Source organism: Budorcas taxicolor, chromosome 23 (genome assembly GCF_023091745.1).
Source record: "Budorcas taxicolor isolate Tak-1 chromosome 23, Takin1.1, whole genome shotgun sequence".
NCBI classification, from domain to species: Eukaryota; Metazoa; Chordata; class Mammalia; order Artiodactyla; family Bovidae; genus Budorcas; species Budorcas taxicolor.
The window spans coordinates 41,963,588-41,980,363 of record NC_068932.1 but is presented as its reverse complement, the minus strand read 5'-3'; the positions used below and the strand labels follow the sequence as shown (position 1 = coordinate 41,980,363).

The 16,776-nt window shown below is 44.7% G+C and overlaps 1 protein-coding gene across 1 annotated transcript in view; it reads right to left on the bottom strand.

Moving 5' to 3' along the window:
* Positions 1–16,776, bottom strand: part of LOC128067770 (deleted in malignant brain tumors 1 protein) — a 37,391-nt gene that overhangs the window by 2,996 nt on the left and 17,619 nt on the right. The window contains exons 7-10 of the mRNA XM_052660829.1: positions 5,630–5,941; positions 4,139–4,171; positions 3,427–3,602; positions 507–874 (exon numbers count right to left, since the gene is read on the bottom strand). Of these exons, the coding sequence (XP_052516789.1) occupies positions 507–874; positions 3,427–3,602; positions 4,139–4,171; positions 5,630–5,941 (889 nt within the window). The remainder of the gene's footprint in view (positions 1–506; positions 875–3,426; positions 3,603–4,138; positions 4,172–5,629; positions 5,942–16,776) is intronic.

Sequence of the window (16,776 nt, the reverse complement as noted above, 5' to 3'; positions counted from 1 at the left end):
GCCTGTGTACCACAGCCACTGAAGCCCCGTGTGCTTGTGGGTCCACGCTCTGCAACCAGAGAAGCCACCGCAATGAGAAGCTCCTGCACCGCAATGAAGAGTAGGTCCTGCTCACCGCAACCAGAGAAAGCCCAGCGAGTGTCAGTGAAGACCCAGCACAGGCAAAAGTAAACATAAATGAATAAATTGCTGTTGTCTAGTCTCTAAGTTGTGTCCAACTCTTTGTGACCCTATGGACTGCAGCCTGACAGGCTCCTCTGTCCATGGAATTCTCCAGGCAAGAATATTGGAGTGGGTTGCCATTTCCTTCTCCAGGGGATCTTCCCGACCCAGGCATCAAACCCACATCTCCTGCATTGGCAGGCAGAGTCTTTACCACCAAGCCACCTGGGAAGCCCAGATAAATAAACAAAATTATTAAAAAACAAAACAAAACAGGTCCCCCAAAGGAATAACAGGTAAATAGTCAACCACATCAACCAGACAGGGCCTTCCATTTTCCTTACCCTTGCTTGATCAAATCATACTTGACAGTTGTAAAATCACTGGGGTCTGGAGAAGCCACACAGGTATCCACAAAGAGCTGCAGGCTGGGGTTGAGACTGTGGAGTATGGCCTGAAGGAAGACCTCTTTCTTCTGGCTGGCATAGTGTGGCCCCGTGTTCCCTCCGTGCTGGGATGGGGGCAACTCAAGGAAAGATATGGACACATCGTAGCCAGCGTTCTCCCCAGGGACGACTTCCACTGCTGACGGGCCGTCTACTCTGCAGGTGAACTTGAGCTGAGGCACCCTGTGCCGCAAGATGACTCGGCCCGGGTGGCCCCTGGTTCGGCCTCTGACGGAGTTGGAGTAGCTGAGGGAGCCTCGGCTTTCCTGGGAGGAGAGGGGAAAGTTGGTGGCCCATGCTCCCAGCTCCCTGCCCAGCGCTTTCTTCACGAGCGGAGAGCTCTGCTCTGTGCCCGCCACTCGGAGCCAGTTTGCTGAGAAGCTGGAGGGCATGAGGCCTCAGGCATGACCTCTCTGGTACCCGAGGTCATGAGGGGTTGACCTTATGTCCCTGCTTCTGGGAGTTTTGGCTGCATGCAGGGAACTCCTAGTATCTGAGTCTGGACTCCCTTCTGCCCTCTGTGGGGCCAGGCTTGGGGAATACGAAACAGGGCGGGAGGTCCACACTGGCTGCTGAATTCCTCTACTGCTCCGCCCTGCTCTGACCCCCAGACCAACCCTGGTCCCTTGTGAGCTGCAGGCCTGGCCCTCACTCTCAGCCTTGCTCCTTCAAAGCCAACATGACTTCAAAGGGCCAAGAAGGTGCTGGAAGCTGATGAGTAGGGGCCTCCAGCAGCCTCCTTCCCATAGCCTGCTGGGTCATGGAGACTCATCCTGGCCAGGGATGTTTGTTCAAGGGAGCCTTGCCCGTGCGATCCAGATCCAGTGGCAGTCTGCCTTGAAACCCTCCAAGGAAAGCCCCGACAGCTTACAGCAGTGTTTCTCACTGGTCTGCCTTGTTTTCCTTTCTTTTTTTTTTTTGCCCCTAAGAACCCGTATCTCTCTTCCACCTTGAGGAGGATGTCACCCTTGTTGAGAATGCACAGCTTAGAAGCAAACTAAACTCTAGGACCGTGTGGCCCTGCCCAATTCCAACCAGACTTTGGGCTTCCTGTGTTTCACAGCCCTGAGTCTCTCCCGTGACCTCTTCAAGCTGGCTGCTGCCTCGGGGCCTCTGCACCCCTCTGCTGACCCCCTGCTTGGAGCCCTCCTCCTCTTCCTCTGTACCTGCTTTATGTCCTTTTTCAGGCCTCAGCTCTTTGACCACCCTATTCAAAAGTGGTCTTCCACCCCAAAGCATTTTCTAGCCTTTTCTTTGTTTGACAGTCTCCTTAATCCTTTTCATGACAAAGGACTCTCATCTGTGTGTTTATTCAGGACCTGTGTTTCCCTTCTCGCCAATGTAAGAGCCGTGGAGCTGTGGTCCTGTCAATCATATTGGCTACTGGGTCCTCAGTACCTAGAAGGATGCTCATTCCCTGACTCTGAAATCGGACATGGGCCCTTTTCATAGCACTGCCCTTCCCCATAGGTGCTTGGGGACTTGCCACCACTGCAGGCGGTTCCTGACTTGCTAACTCCTCTGGCCCCACAACTGTGGTCAGCACAGGAGGCTTGCAGGGGGAGCTGGGCCAGCCAGGGCCAGGGAGGACAGCTCAGGGTTCTCCCCAGTGGACTGGAATTGTCCAGGGCCTGCTCGTCTCCCAGACACTGGGGAGCTTTCAGCAGACTGCTGGGGAAGAAACCTCTGAGGTAAAAATTAGAATTTCTAGAACAAAGAGGATAAGAATGATCACAGTCTGCACAAATAGATGCAATGTGAAGTGTGGACTCAAAGTAGTTATTTAGCGCCACGCAGACTGTTTGAATGCATTCAACCTCCAACAATATCAAGTGTTTGGGGTGCTCTTTTTGGGGGCATGTGTCTAAACAGGGATGTGAAAGAATACATGAATAGCAGAGGGATCTTGCTTTGTAACTTGTTACATTATTAAATGTGCCTATGAACATGAAATTCGTGTTATACACTCTTCCTGTATCTTTGGTATACTCGTTTCCTTAATTTCAATGATACTGGTTTGTGAAATAGGTAGGTGGTTAAACAAAATGAAATAAACATATTCATTTCATTATACATAAATATCTTAATATTTATTTCCTACATTGGGAAACCTGGTTAGAAACACGGCACTCAGCCTGTCTTCCCCAAGCCCAACACTATAGCTTGCACATGGTAGGTGGGCACTATTACTAAATAAAAAAGCATGTGGTAACAAAACGCTTTGGCTTTGCAGCTTAGAGAATAGCATCTATCTATGCATTCATCCATCTGTCCGTCCGTTCCCCCACCCATCAGCCCATCAGCACTCTGTACTTGTTACTATGTATTCCAAATTCCCAAAAGGAAGGGCTGCTGCTGCTGCTGCTGCTGCTAAGTCACTTCAGTCATCTCCAACACTGTGCGACCCCACAGACAGCAGCCCACTAGGCTCCTCTGTCCCTGGGATTCTCCAGGCAAGAATACTGGAATGGGTTGCCATTTCCTTCTCCAGTGCATGAAAATGAAAAGTGAAAGGTAAGTCGCTCAATCGTGCCCGACTCTTAGCAACCCCATGGACTGCAGCCTACCAGGCTCCTCCATCCATAGTATTTTCCAGACAAGAGTACTGGAGTGGGGTGCCATTGCCTTCTTCGAAAAGGAAGGGCAGTTTTAGACAAATTAATGAGTTGCTCCAGGTCTCATGAAACTCAGAACCAAAGTAATGGTTGTGCCTTTCCTCTGTCCCTATTCAGGTTTTTAACAGGTGGTTGGTTCTCCCAAGCCTCTCTTTTTGGCCTGCATCCACAGAAGGGTACCACCCACCTTGTCAGTTTCATACCTGTCTGACGGTGCCACAGTGGCCATAGGGAACACTGAAGATCAGGTAGCGCCCTGTGACTTGGGGGCGACACAGCTCATCATTTAAATGGATGTCCCAGGACGAGTAGCCCAGCCTCCGGAGGTAGCCTCGGTCAATGATGACTTGGAAAAGGTGAGGCCAGCAGGAGAGCTGGGCTGCAGAAGGTGGAGGATGGGGAGAAAGTTACAAAGAGATCCTGAAGCACTGGACATATAGTGCACTCAGGGGTGTGAGTTGTTTATAAAAGTACCATGGACAGTGCCCTGGGTTGGGGCTGGTTTGGCTCTCATCACCCTCTACACTGACTTTCATTGACTTTATATTTCCCCTTCTTTCCAAAAGTCATGTCATATCAGGGTCCTACCCACAGAACATGTCCCAGAGTCAGAGCCTCTTCTAAGGATTTAAAGGACAGCTCATCTCATATGGTAAGAACATCTGAGCCTGAACATGCATCTGAGCCTTTGTATGAGGGTTAAGTTAGAAAAAGGGAATGGAAGCCAAGGGAGGGGTTGCAAAGGGACTTCCTCCCCAGCCTCCTAAAGCCCAGCAAGAGGATGGAGATACAAGAGATCTCAGGGGAGACACAGAAGCTGGTCCCCTCACACAGTCTGTTCATTCTTCCACAGACAATGGGTCTCTTAGCTCCCCCTTTTGGAGTCTCACACCCTAGGGGGGAAGAAGACTTTACCGTTGTCCTTGGGTACCACAGAGTCAGCCGCACCTGGTGACAGGGGATGAAGAAAAGCAAAGGTCAGCTGTGCAGAAGCACTGGACGGGGACAACAGAGCCAGCAGTGGACGTGAACCGCAGGGAAGGGGCTCATTGGATTCACCTATTAGAGCTGAAGCAAAGGCCTGGAAATACTCCAAGGCGATGCAAAGGAGAGGGCCCAGGGCCTCCTGATGGAGGGAGGGATTCTGGCATGGATAAAGTAGTGTTGAGAATGGTGTCATCAACACCAAGATTTGTTGGAGAGAGAGACTAGTAAACACAGAGCTTTGCAGGTTATAAAACTCATCGCATGGTTTAACCCTGGCTGGCGTCCCTTCCCATGCACAAGGCGTGTGTGGTAGCCCAGGCTGGGAAATGCACACTTCATGGCTATCAAGCCCTCCCCTTCCAGAAGCAAGGCAAGACAGAAACCCAGGGCCAGGACCCAGAAGGAAGCACGGCTGGCTAGATTCACTCAGCCCTTCAAACGCTCTCAGCCCCAGACCACTGGTCCTTTGGCTGCTGAACCTAATGAAAAAGAAACCCTTTGGTGTATAATCTGAGAATAGAAGGTAAATTACCATTTACAGGGGGCCCCCCAACAGCATGAGGAATGGCTGGAACTGTGAACAGACAGTAAACATGAGGATCTAGAGAAAAAGGACCCCTCAGCCCCAAGGCTGACTCACACTACACGGCTCCCTGTGGGATTAACTGTCTCAAGGGGGCTCGGATAGCCTATTTGGGCCCCATTTCTATGCAAAACAAGAGAAGTTCCCACATAAAGGCATAAGGAACAGCAAGGATGCCTTTGATCACCTACAAAAAAGTGGAATGGAAGAGCCAAAGTGAGCTAACCTTGTTCACCAAACCTTAGAATTCCATCACTCTGTGAGATTTAGTGGATAAATTAAGGACAAATATAGGGGAGGATGATTCCACACAGAAGGTCTGCCCATGGAAGTCAAATGCCAAGACAAATGCTGGTGACAAAAACTATTCGCTGAATCTTGGATGAAAGGGACCAAGGGGAACCCAGGACAGTGCAGGGTTCTGACTTCCAAGGGCTAGGTCAAGGTGGAGAAGGGACTCTACCTAGGACTGTGCCCTTATCAGAGGTTGAAAAGGGGACAACAGACAAATTCTATATTTTTTAATCATTTTTTTTAAAGCTGTCACTTCTTTCTTTGGCCTCATAAACTTTTAGCTATATTTTGGGACAAATACTGCGCTGAACTGGAATTAGAAAAAACTAGCTAATAAAGTGCCACCTCCGTCTGATTAAAACATTTACCACCATGGCTATGTAATAAAATACGCTCTTTTATCCTAGAATCTGCGGCCATGGCCCACCTGACATTCCTTGGGCTGGTGAATTCTGACCTTAGGGATGCTTGGAGAGGAAAGAAAGGGTGGAGCCTTAGGAAGACCCCGGGGAGGGCCTGGCGTGGCAGGGGAGCCCGGGTACCTGCGCAGACCACGCTCGCGTCCTCCCAGTGCTGGCAGTTGTGGCGCGCCCAGCCCGCGTGGGCGCAGCGCCCCAGCGCATCCTCGGTGCCCGCACAGCGCACGTCGTCCAGCAGGATGGGGCCCGAGCCCGGGCCGAAGCGGCTGCGCCCCAGGGCGCCCAGCGCGCGCCCGCAGCCCAGGACGCGGCACACCACGCGGGCGTCCCTGATGCTCCAGTGGTCGTCGCACACCGTGCCCCACACGCCCTCGTGTCGGACCTCCACCCGGCCCTCGCAGCGGCCGCGCCCGCCCACCAGGCGCAGGAGTAGGTCTGCGGGAGGCAAGAGGCACTAACTCATCACATCTATCCAGTGAAGCTTCTTTTAATGAATAAGAGTCACGTTGTAAGAACTGTAAGAACTATTATGGATACAGATTTTCAATTATAAAATAACTCCTGGGGAGTGATGTTCAGCATGGTGACTATTATAGTTAATAAGACTGTATTATGTATTTGAAAGTTGCTAAGAGAGAACTTGCAAATTTTCATCTTAAGAAAAAATTTTTGTAGCTGTGTATAGTGATGGATGTTAACTCAAATTACTGTGATCATCCCAGTATACACAAATTTTATATCATTATATTGTACACCTGAAACTAATGTTTATTGTTTATGTTATGTTAGTATTATGTTACTATGTTAATTATGTTGATATGTTATATGTAAATATATTAATATGTTAATTGTGTTAATGTTAATGTTTATTGAGGTATAGATTATACCTCAATGAAAACCTCTATACTATGTAATGTAGTTATTCCATTCCTAGATATTTACTCAAGATAAAGAAAACATGTGACCATAGAAAGATACATAAATAGCAAAATTCTCAGCAATACACAAAACCTGGAAACATTCAAATGTCCTCCACAGAAGAATGGACAAATAAATTGTGGTATGCATGTCCATAATAAATTGTGGTATGTCCACACAATGCAACATTATTACTAGGCAGAAACAATAAAAATGAAAAAAAGAACAAATTACCAACATATGAAACCACCTGAGGCAAATATTTAAAACAATTTGTTGGGACCTCCCTGGTAGTCCATTGGCTAAGACTCCAAGCTCCCAAAGTAGGGAGCCTGGGTTTGATATCTGGTCAGGGAACTAGATCCCGAACACCACAACGAAGACCCATCGCAGCCAAATAAATATTTCTTTAAAATTTGTTAAGCAAGGTTGAGAAGTCAGACACAAAAGCACATATGCTTTGATTTCACTTATATGAGATTCTAGAAAACCACATCTAATTTATAGCAACAGAAAACAGATCAGTTGGCCTGGGGGAAGTGGAAAGGATTTACTGTAAATTCGCATATGGGAACATTCTGGGGGGTGGAAGTACTCTAGATCGCTCTCTTTTTAAAATTTAATTAAAAAATTTTTTTTGCTTTGTCCTGAGGCATGTGGGATCTTAGTTCCCTGATCAGGGATTGAACTGTGCCCCCTGCATTGGAAGCACGGACCCTTAATCACTGGACCACCATTGAACACAACTGAGGGACATGACCGAGCGACTATGCGCACACACACCCCACTGAAGTCCCAGAATGCTCTAGGTCTTGATTGTGGTGGTGCTTACACAGTTGTATATATTAGACAAAACTCACAGATGTGTGCAATTATGTGTACATAATTATACTTCAAAAAAGGTGATTTAAAAAGTAAAACTAATTTAAAAAGAAAACCTATATTATGTTGGTGGTGCTACACCCACTAATGTGTATAAAATGATTTGCCTTCATATAAATTGGTTGCTAGTGACTATTTTTCAATTTCCTGCTCTGCTCAGCACATAGAAGATGCTCAGTGTTAATAAACATCTCTGGCATCTGCTTCTCTGTGACTGAAATGCCCTGGTCCAGGATAGTTGCTCTCCTCATCCAGTTTGTTGCTGAGATACTGGAAGCAAGATAACAATTCTTGTTCAAACTATGAATAAAGGCAAACATCTTCTGAGTGAGGTCTTGAGAGGCGAATCGAAGCTTCTAACCTACAAAATGTATGTGTGTGCACACATCTGTACCAGCACATACACACCTAAAAGCTATAAAGTTTTCTGTAAAGGGTAGTAAATTTCAATGAAAAGGGAATAACAGTATTAATAATGATATGATAGTTTTAGTGCTTAGAAACAAACAAAAATTACCAGGTAACGGGGTCATTTCCTCATCAACTGAAACTGACACTGTAAAAAAGAAAAAATAAGCTTAAAAATATGCATATCCTCAAAGTCACATATTTATATTCAAAGCTGAAAATGAACAAAATGTTTTTTCTGTTTAGACCCTAATGCTTTTTAAAAAGCTTTTACTTTAGTTTGAGTGCCAAAATACTATTCATTAGGTTTTATTTTATTTTTTTTGGCCATTAAGTTGCATCAAAATGTAACAAATAGTGTTGTGTGCTGTTTATTTTCCAAAAATTAAATTATTGATTTACTTTAAAAACTTTTTGGCCGTGCTGTGCAGCATGTGGGATCTTACTTCCCTGACCAGGGATTGAACCTGTGCTCACTGCATCAGAAGCATAGCGTCTTAACCGATAGTTATCAATTTATTCAATTATCAGAAAAATTTTATAAATGCTCTGAAGTTTTGAAAGGAAGAATTCAAAACATTAGATTTTTACAAGGGCTGAAAATGAAATGAAGAAAATCAAGTAAGATTCCAGAAATATTTTTAGATAAGAGAGAGACCATATCTAGTATTAAAATCCCATATGAAAGTATTCAGAAGGAAGCAAGGTAGGAAGAGTAACAATGGGCTTTATGACAGCATTTGGTTATATAAACTACTATAAAACTAAGGATTAATTTAGCAACAGGCACATGATTGTTACCAGGTGATGATGTCCATTCTGTTGAAACCAGATCTGTGGCTGCCAAAAAAATTTTTTCCAGTGAAAAGAAAGCATTAACATTTGAATTCATTGAAATTTTATGCTGTAGACCACAATTAAAAAAAAAAATAAGACTGTTTTAAGCTGTATATAATAGAATCCACTCTGCTTATTTATCTTGTGGACTTGTGCTTGCAGGGGGTAAAACAGTGTATATGAAGTTGGTCTTTAACAAGGTAGGTTAACAACAATTCCCATTATGAGCATTTACAATGTGTCATAATTTACGACTCTAATTCTTACCATAAACATGCCAGCTAAGTATTATCACTATTTTACGGATGAGGATGTGGAGACTCAGCTTATACACCTGTCTGTGAGTGCATGTGTGTGATAAGTCACTTCAGTCGTGTCCAACTCTTTGCAACCCTATGGACTGTAGCCCGCCAGGCTCCTCCGTCCACAGAATTCTCCAGGCAAGAATACTGGAGTGGGATGCCATGCACTCCTCCAGGGGGTCATCCCCACCCAGGGATCGAATTCTGCTGTATCAGCAGGCAGGTTCTTTACCACTAGCGCCACCTGGAAGGCCCTGTACACATGCCTGGATCACTCACAATTCAAACCTGAGAGACCCCAAAGTACACTCTTCCGACACCCCTCTGCCTTTCAGGGCATAGGATGTGGGAGTTGCATTCACTCTGGCTCCACAAGGTGAATCAGGAATGCGGGGGTCGGGGGTGGTGGTGGTTAGTGGCTTGGAGCTTCCCCAGCCTCTCCTGTCCTCTCTCCCCACCTCTGTTAGGGAAAAAGGAAGCGTCTCTTCTTGGCTGGATTCTTCCAAAAAGCCACTCACAGAGCAACCACAAAGAGCAGAGAGATACCTGGTGAAGAAGGAGCTTCGCTTGAAGTGGGAGTCACATCTGCAAACAAAAAAGGATCAAACTCGAGTATTAGTGAAAAGGAGATGGGATGATTTTTTTCAAAAACAGCGTGGTTGAAAACAGAAGAACGTGAAAGTGAAAAGCTCAGTAGTGTCTGACTCTGCGACCCCATGGACTGTAGCCCACCAGGCTCCTCCGTCCATGGGATTTTCCAGGCAAGAATACTGGAGTGGGGTGCCATTTCCTCCTCCAGGAGATCTTGCCCACCCAGGGATTGAACTGGGTTCTCCGGCATTTTAGGCAGACACTTTCCCTGAGCTACCAGGGAAGTGGTGAGTGGATAAAACCAACACTATCACAGCCCATCCCCTAGTGGGTGTATCTGGGTGAGGGGTCAAAGCATCGCCTGAATCATAACCTGACCACGAAGCAGGCGGAGGTGTGGACCCCCAGCCCTCTTGGCCACATCCGATTAAGACCACTGTGACAAGCAGAATGTGTTCCCTGGTGGAGGGACCACTTCTGTGTGCATGAACGAGAACATGAAGCTTAATTTCTGTGCGAAGGAGGCTGGGACTTCTGTTTACACTGGGGCTTATTCTGTAGACAAAATATTCAATGTGTATGTTCACTTCTTAAACAGAAAAAGGAGAGTTTGAACTTAGGAAATGTGATGGGCAGAAAACATTACCAGAGGGGGTGTCCACTTCTGCTGAGGCTGAGAACACATCTGCGCATGAACAAAGAGAACAGGACACTTAGCAAGGAGAAAAAAGGTACTTCATGTGTCTTTTCATTGGTGTTTACTTTGTGGCCAAAATGGTCATTAAGTGGGCTTGTTTTCTAAATACGACAGAAGTAAGAAGCTAGTCTGGTTCATTTAAACACCAGAGAGAGCATTTACCAGATGGAGAGGTCATATCTGCTGAGGTTGAAGAGAGATCTGTAGAAAAAGAGATAAAGAAACTTATATACCAGTGGAGAAGACTCCTGGGTTTCTGTTTTTATTGAAGCTGTGTTGGGTAAAAAATATCCGTGTGACAGCCTAGTCTGATAAATGGAACTCCAAGAAGAGACACTTATGGGACACTGGAGAGTGTTTTACCTGGTGGGGAGGTCACACTGGCTGACAACGAAGCTGCAGATGAACAAAAAGAACAAGGTGGCCATAAGACAGCCATACCAGGCGTGCCTGTTTCTATAAGATACAGAAGACGTAAAAATGGCCAGCGAAGATCAGTATGACTGGCTTGGCTTGTCTGCCTACTGTCTAGACAGGAGCTATAGCAGGGCATCTCCAAATCCTCTACTCCCCCAGGCCACCCCTCTATCCCCTGGGTCTCCTCTTCGCGACCCTTCCCTTCGGTCCCCTTGGAGGCTACCTGTTGGGTAACAGGTAACCAATGGGCAACAACCATTGGTCCAAGCTTCTCCATTGTACAGTGTTCATCTAACAAAGATTCCATAGATGGGGGACTTGCTTTTCCCTGCCTCCCCTTAAATGAGTGGGAGACCTCTGCAGACTGGAACTTTCCCTAGGTAGGCTGTCTCAAGATCTAGACTGAGGGTGAGGAGGAGTATAAAAAGTCCATTTGTCTCATACATCTCTTAGCTATATCAGTAATAAAGACCATATTTTGGTTCTGACTCTGATGCTTTATGTTATAATTACTTCAACACATGGAGTAGTGTAGAGCATCTTCTTTATTGTCCTCCACCCAAATAAATATTTGTCAAATTATTAAGTCCAAAGTCACACGGGTGAAAATATATGGGTTATTTTCAAATCTCTTTTGATACTGGTTTCTAACATTATTTCACAGTGATAACAGAACAGACTCCATATGAGTTCGTTACCTTCAGACCATGAAATTTTTGCACCTCGTTTTGTGTTCCGGGATATGTTCTAGTGTTTTCTAGTTTACAGTCTGTGGCACCTTGAATAGAATTTCTATCCTATTTGTGTGAAAATTGTATAAATCTTAATTATGCTGTATTGCTTCATGGCTCTTTTCCTTCTGGTTTTCTGTATATTCATTCTATTAGTTTTTGAGAGTTTGATATTCAAGCTCCAACTAAAACTCTTAATTTATCTACTTAAAAATAATTGCAATATATAGTAGAACTCTATGTAACTTTGTCCTGTACTTTCCAAGTCTCCTGTAAATGTGTTATCATACTTTCATAATTTAAAAAATAAGAAAGAGGAAAAAGAAAAACAAAGTTACACAGTCACTCCTCAGATAATGGCATCACTCAAAGTCTAACAACATCCTAGAGGAGAGCTATTTGTTAGCCTGGTCAATTCTGCATCCCTCACTACCTTGGCACGTGGCCATCTTCACTGAATGCTGATTCAGAAGGATCAGTAAAAGCCGTGGTCTGACTCGCCACCAGCCTGACAACACCTACCTTCCGGCTGGTGTTCAGGAGAAGGTTCCTTCATGGACAGTTGACATTCGACCACCAGTCAGTCCAGCGAATGATTCACTGCTTGTGTTTGGCTGAACTGGCTGCACTAATTTCCCCCTTGGCCCATGCAGTTAGTGTGGCCTTTTTTGAGTCAGGTCAGTGTAAACATATTTTAAAGCTTTCAAAGAATTTATCATAAACATATTTTAAAACTTTCAAAGAATTTATCAGGACATAAACAGTTATTTAATGAGCTCACTGGAAAATCAAATAATTTGTAAGCAAGTAATTTATAAGAGAATAATTTATAAGACAGACGAAGCCCGAAATAACATCAAAATTAATACCTGTCGAGGTGGTTACAGCAATACTCAGAGATGCTGGAGATAAGAAAAGACAATTGATTAAAACTTGCCAAATGGCAAAAAATAGTTGTATGATAGTTAATTTTCTTCTCTCTGTCCCTGGAGCATAGAAACCATGCGTGCATGCGTGCATGCTCAGTCACGTCCGACTGTTGTGACCCCATGGAATGTATTCTGCCAGGCCCTCAGTCCATGGAATTTTCCAGGCAAGAACACTGGAGTGAGTTGCCATTTCCTACTCCAGGGGATCTTCCCAACCCAGGGATCACAGCTAAGTTTCCTGTGGGACATCATTTATTTAATCAGTAAGTCTTGATTCATTTATCTATTCTGGTAGGCACTGTGCTAAATGCTGGAGTGGGGCAATCAACGAAACTAGGTATGGCTCCTGCTCTACAAAACTGCACTTGTGACAAGCGCTATGGAGAGCTGCATGGTGCTATGAGAACCTGCAGCCGATGAGCTGACCTGGCCAGGGAGATCCCCTCTCTGCCTTCCTGACCCCTCGAGTCCCTAGGCCTGCTGCAGGGTCTGGCCCAGACGAGGCACTCTGCTCAAAAGACAACAACAACCTGACGATACACCTCCCCCAGAGCTGTCCTAGTCTTGGCTCTGGTGGCATGACAGAGGCAACCTTGCTGTCTCATCTGTCTACATTTGCAGTGGGCAGAGGGCATTACCAGGTGAAGGAGTCACTTCTGCTGAAGTCAGAATGATGCCTGAATATGAAACACAAACAGCAAAGTTAGTCAGTGGATCAGAAAGTTCTTAATCTTTTTCTAATGTACACAATTCTGCCTTTCCTATTATCTCATTAACCAGGCTTTGCTATTGGAAAAATTTAAGTGTGAGAACTAATTGTTTCCCATGCTCTTGAATAAAAGTTTAAGTACCTCAATTAAAAATACGTGAGTGGTGTGTCCCCTGAACTGCTGTTTGTACACACACAACAGTCAACCAAAGTGGAAATACACACTGCAGTCATTTCTCTGTTATCAGGCATTGCTTTGAAGTTAAATGTTTATTAGGTGGTTTTAAATCTTTTCTATTCAATGATAATTGACACCTATTGCCATTTTAGTACCAAAATCTAATTATCTGTTGTATTCTGTGTTAATTTTTTCCTATTTTGTTGTCTTCCTAATTAAAGCTTATCACTTGTCCTATCTCTTCAAGAGAAACTGTACATTTCTCTGTCTCTTTAAATACAGATCTTCAGTTCATTAGAATATCGGAGCCTCTGGCAAAATGGCAAGAGGGATGGTATGAGTAGATACAAACTGTGATATATGGGATGGATCAACAACAAGGTCCTGCTGTATAGCACAGGGAACTATCCTGTGATAAACTATAATGGAAAAGAATATAAAAATATGTTTATATGTATGTAACTGAGTTACTAGCTGTACAGCAGAAATTAACACTGTAAATAAACCTGTAAATCAACTATCCTTCAATAATTTTTTTTTTTGGATGGCAAAAATAAAAACCGCACATGAGCTGTTATCAATTAAAACTCTCCTGAAAGGAAACAAGTCTCCCTGTCCTCTTAAATAGAAGATATTGGTCATATTTTAAATTGCATGATTCAGGCTCATTAAGAAGAAACCCTTGCTGTTCAAGGTTGTATTAAGGAGGTATCTCAAAGGACGTTGAGTTTAGTGGGTATTTTTGCTTCACGTTGTGATATTTAGAAAGGCTGGTGACACTGATTTTCTGAACCCTTCTGTGGCTGTCTGTTAGCATTTCCTGCCCTTACCACTGCGGCTCTTCTATGAGGTCTCCCCCTCCCAGTCTCTGCACCCCTCCCTAATCTGTTGTCTCTCATAATACATGGTCAGCGGGGAGACCAGAGAGCCAACTGTTAATGTGTGTGTAGGAAGTATGAACAGCTGACTCTGTGGATCACTCCCAAGTGTATGCAACCGCTTTCCTTGAATGTTGGGACCTCAACTTCGCTGTATATTTGTCTATTTCTGGATTCTAGTCTATTTTCCAAGGTATTAATTCAGCCAAGTGATCCCTGGGCCAAGAGTACTCTTTAGGTAGAATTTCAACACATCAATATCTCTTAACATTAGTAAGAGGACAAATCAGCAGAAAACTTGTTACCAGTTGTAAGGACCAAATCTGTGGCTGAAACTGAGGCAGGAACTGTCAAAACAAGCACAATTTATAGAAAACTGTAATTAAATACCATTCTTTTCAATCACGTTCACTGGTAAAATTTTTAAAAGAATGACCCTGCTTACAAATTATATCATATTTGATTATGTTCTGTTACTATTTGATTCTCCTGTTCTCCTTTCCATTAAGCTAAGGGAAATAAATAGTGGGGGAGGGGATACTTGGGTCTGCGACCCAGGAGATTTGGGTTCTAGTCTCTTCTCTGTGTGTAAACAGGCATGTGACTTTGGACAAGGTCCTTTGCATTTCGAAACTTCAGAGGATGCATCTGAAAAACGGAGTCCATGGACCAGCAGCATCTGTACCATCCTGTGAGAAAGGCAGACATTTAAAACCCCACCCCACCCCTCACTCTCGCTCAAGGAACTGAATTGAAATCTGCATCTTAACAAGATCTCCAGGTGATTTATAGACACATTAAAATTTGAGAGGCACCAAGCATCCAAGTGGAGATGACTCCAGGTCCAGAAATAATTGGCGCGGGCCAGGAGGACACTAGACAGACAGCACGTGCCCATAAAGGGAAACCGGTCCCCTCTCTGCCCTGGACAATCGGTGCCCTGTGAAAATTCACACTTGTATTTCCCAGCCTCTGGCTTTCCCATCAAAGCTTGAAATCTGGACTTTTATATGAAATCTCCTACTTTTAAAATGTGGTATTAAAAAGAATGAAACTTTGCACAGGCAAAACGCTGCTGTCTGAAGTAAAACCCATCCACAGGTCAAAACTGGTCTGCCAGCTGCCTCTTCGTAACTTCAGGTCTGAACAACCTCTAAGATTTCTTCCAGCTCTTGTAAAGATGTTACACTGTGATGACATCATATTGAATTTGTCCTTGGCTGAGAGATCTGGTAGCTGATTCTCGTAGATCCAACAAGGAGACATACCTGTTTCACATTCTGATTTTCCATAGAATGTCCATTTCTATCAAGTTTGGCCGAGGGCTCCGAGACTTTAAAAATAGGAATCGTGAGCTACTTACATAACTGTTTACAGTTCAGAGAATATTTGGGTTGAATTGACTTGGGTTGAGATGGTATTTCTCCAACTTGCTTGGTTGTATATTGATCAACTCAGGTCCTAAGATGATCCCCAGTGTCCACAAGAGGAAGTTTACAAAAGGACACGTGAGTTGCTCACCTAGAGAACCAGGCAGGTCCCAGGAGGTGGCAGCACACATATCCCTCAGGGATGCAACAGCAAGCTCCCATCACCAAGAGCTTGCCCAGGAGTGTGCCGCCCAATCCTCGGACAAGTGCCACCCTCCCATTCTGCAGATGATGAAACAGAGGCTCTGAGAGGGAAGGGGACTTGCCCAGTTGTCACCCAAAGGTTTAAGGCTGAAGCCAGACCGTAATCCCAGGTTCTCTGGCTCCAAATTCTATAATGCTGCATTTCTACTCAAACCCGGAAGATCTCAGCAGTCAAAGAAGTTTGAGAAACGTTGGATACAGCGAAATTTAAAGAAGATCCCTTATGGTAGGGCTTGTCAGAGCTTTAACATTTTAATAGACTGAATCCTCAAGAGAGGGGTATTATATTTCCCCAACTTATTATGGGCTTCCCTTGTGGCTCAGCTGGTAAAAAATCCACCTGCAATGTGGGAGACCTGGGTTTGATCCCTGGGTCAGGAAGATCCCCTGAAGAAGGGAAAGGCTACCCACTCCAGTATTGTTGGGCTTCCCTTGTGGCTCAGCTGGTAAAGAGTCTGCCTGCAGTACAGGACCTGGGTTCCATCCTTGGGTTGGGAACATCCCCTGGAGAAGGGAAAGGCTACCCACTCCAGTATTCTTGCCTGGAGAATTGCATGGACTGTGTAGTCCATGGGGTCGCAAAGAGTCGGACACGACTGAATGACTTTCACTTTCACTTTCAACTTATTTAGCCATGCAAATGCTTTCTTCTTTTTTGACTGCACAGCAAGTGGGATCTTAGTTCCTGGACCAGGGATCGAATCCTCGTCTACTACAGCAGAAGCGCAGAGTCTTAACCACTGGACCACCAGGGAAGTCCCGTTAATGCTTTTAACAGATTCGCCTGTCACTGGATTGGTGTGCTATACTCATGGGAGATGTGGGACTCGATTATTTCCTGAAAATGCAGATTAGAGGTATATTTTTTTGCCTGAGACGCCTGAAGCCCTGTGAGTTAAAAATTAACTCACTGAATTTCCAAATGTGTGAACACTGTTGTGAATACGAACAAAGCTCCTGACTTCTCTACTGTGGCACCAAGGACTGAGAAGCACGTTGAACACAGTGCCTTACGTACCGAAGGTATATAATCAGTATCTGTCCAATTCACTCCTACATTACTCAAGAAATATATGAGTACTTTATGTTAGTTTGATTTGAGCTTGATGTTTATCTTCATATGAGGTATAACCTTTAACCCTAACCGTATGCAAGGCAG